The 2,204-nt window shown below is 44.2% G+C and overlaps 1 protein-coding gene across 1 annotated transcript; it reads left to right on the forward strand.

Moving 5' to 3' along the window:
- Nucleotides 1-693: 693 nt before the first annotated feature.
- Nucleotides 694-1,980, forward strand: LOC134281430 (putative nuclease HARBI1). The gene has a single exon (XM_062763897.1). The coding sequence runs from the start codon at nucleotides 694-696 to the stop codon at nucleotides 1,978-1,980; it is 1,287 nt and encodes a 428-aa protein (XP_062619881.1).
- The last annotated feature ends 224 nt before the right edge of the window (nucleotides 1,981-2,204 follow it).

Below are 2,204 nucleotides of genomic sequence, written 5' to 3' on the forward strand. Positions count from 1 at the left end.
TGACCTAGATATTAATGTGATATATCTGCATACTAAATTTCATGTAAGTATGTGCAATGGTTGTAAAGAAAATAAACGGAAACAGCAAATAATTGAAATTCTTCTTAGTTTAAAGGCCCGGTCCCACTGGCGTTAAGGAAGATTTGCGTATGAACTGCGCACAAAATTGGTTTATATTCGCTAAACATTCGCAATATTCGTGAAACATGCTTGTATGAGTCGGCCGACATCCGTACACGTTCGCAATTATCCGCAAAGGCACGTTTTTCCGTTGCCAGGATTTTTGAGCTGCTCAAAATTTTGATTGCGGATGACATCCGCCTTGCATATGCAATACATACGCAATGCATACGCAAAACATACTCGGTCTTTGCGCTGTATATCCGCTGGTTTCCGCCGATATCCGCAACTGACGGGGTATTGCGGTTTGGCAGTGGACTGGGACAATGTGTAAAACGGATATATAGCGTGACTATCACGTCCATATAACGAACTAAAATAATTCGTAGCGAATGCATACGGATTGACCACAAATAATGCGTTTGTATAACGTCTGCTTTGCATCTGATTTACGAACAAATTGCGAGTGCATAACAAACACTTCACGTAAACCCAAGTACTATATAAAGTAGCAGAAATAGACATATTAGCCAGTCATTGCCAGTGTAGCTGTGGAGAAGTACAAATATAGTTATGGATCCTCGAAGACGTTTGATAGTTGCTGCCATCCAACAACATAACAATCAACTTTTCCAAGTTCAGCAATTGATGCATAGGAGGAGAAGAAGGCGAAGAAGAAATCATAGAGCTGTTTGGGTGAGACCATGGATTGATAGAAGACTGGACCTTGGCATGTACAATAAGCTGATGATAGAGCTGCGTAATGAAGATCCACATGCCTTTCACAATTTCATGAGAATGTCCCCAGCCATGTTTGACGAAGTGGTGAACCGGCTCACTCCCAGACTGACCAAGGAACAAACCAACTTCAGACCTAACTTGGAGCCTGGTCTCAAGGTGGCAGTAACCCTGCGCCACCTGGCCTCTGGTACAAAATACAGGGACATGCAGTATGCCTGGAGGGTGCCACACAACACCATAAGCAAAGTTGTCAGAGACGTATGCGAGGCCATAGTGGACGAGTACCTTGATGAGCAGATGACTTGCCCAACCACCGAAGAAGAATGGCGGCAAATTGCTGATGACTGGCTGCAGAGGTGGAACTTCCCTCACACCATTGGTGCCATTGATGGCAAGCATGTGGCATGCAAGGCTCCCCCCAACACAGGGTCGGAATACTACAACTACAAGGGCTTCTTCAGCATCATGCTGTTTGGCATGGTCAGTTCCGACTACAAATTCCTCTGGGCTGACGTATCAGGAAATGGCGCTGCATCAGATGCCCAAATCTACAACCACAGTGAGCTGAAGCAAGGTCTAGAAAGCGACAACATCACGGGTTGGCCACGTCCAGACCCCCTTCCCAATGACACACAAGATGTTCCCTACTTCATTGTGGGTGATGATGCTTTCTCCCTAAGAACATACCTGATGAAGCCATACAGCGCGAAGAACCTGACCAGGGAAGAGCGCATCTACAATTACAGATTGTCAAGGGCAAGGAGAGTGGTAGAAAATGCCTTTGGTATAATGGTCAATAGATTCCAGGTACTGCTCACCACAATGCAGCACCATGCTGAAACAGTCAGGCTCATAGTGAAGGCTTGTATTCTGCTCCACAACCTGATGCGCACCCGATACCCAGTCCTGCAAAACAGACTTTTAGACCGTCAGCTGCAAAATGGACAAATGGAGCCCGGAGAATGGCGAAGGGGCCAAAACCTATTCGACACTGTGGAAGTCCAAGCACCTAACAGAGCTTCAAAAGAAGGCAAGATGCAGCGCAACCTCATCAAGCATTGGTGCAATTCACCTGCTGGTTCCGTAGCCTGGCAAGACAAAATGATAGACTTAGTGTAAAGACAGACCTTCAAAACACTGGTTCATTTCGCCACCTTCTTGATGATTTAATTAACAAGAATGTAATATTGGATGATGTATAATAAATGTATGATGAATTTTGAAGTTTGCCATACTTTTATATCAAGTTCCAAATGTATTGTCTTTCATTAATGTAAGGGAAGTCACAAAAAAGAGGCACATAAATCAAAGTTAACAAACACTGTCTTTTATTTTGTTCACAA

Source organism: Saccostrea cucullata, unplaced genomic scaffold, assembly GCF_032062105.1.
Source record: "Saccostrea cucullata isolate Sc308-1 unplaced genomic scaffold, CSIRO_AGI_Scuc_v1 ctg4972, whole genome shotgun sequence".
NCBI lineage: Eukaryota > Metazoa > Mollusca > Bivalvia > Ostreida > Ostreidae > Saccostrea > Saccostrea cuccullata.

Excerpts from the sequence above, each read along its gene's own strand:
- LOC134281430 (XM_062763897.1), top strand. The coding sequence starts at position 694 with ATGGATCCTCGAAGACGTTTGATAGTTGCTGCCATCCAACAACATAAC.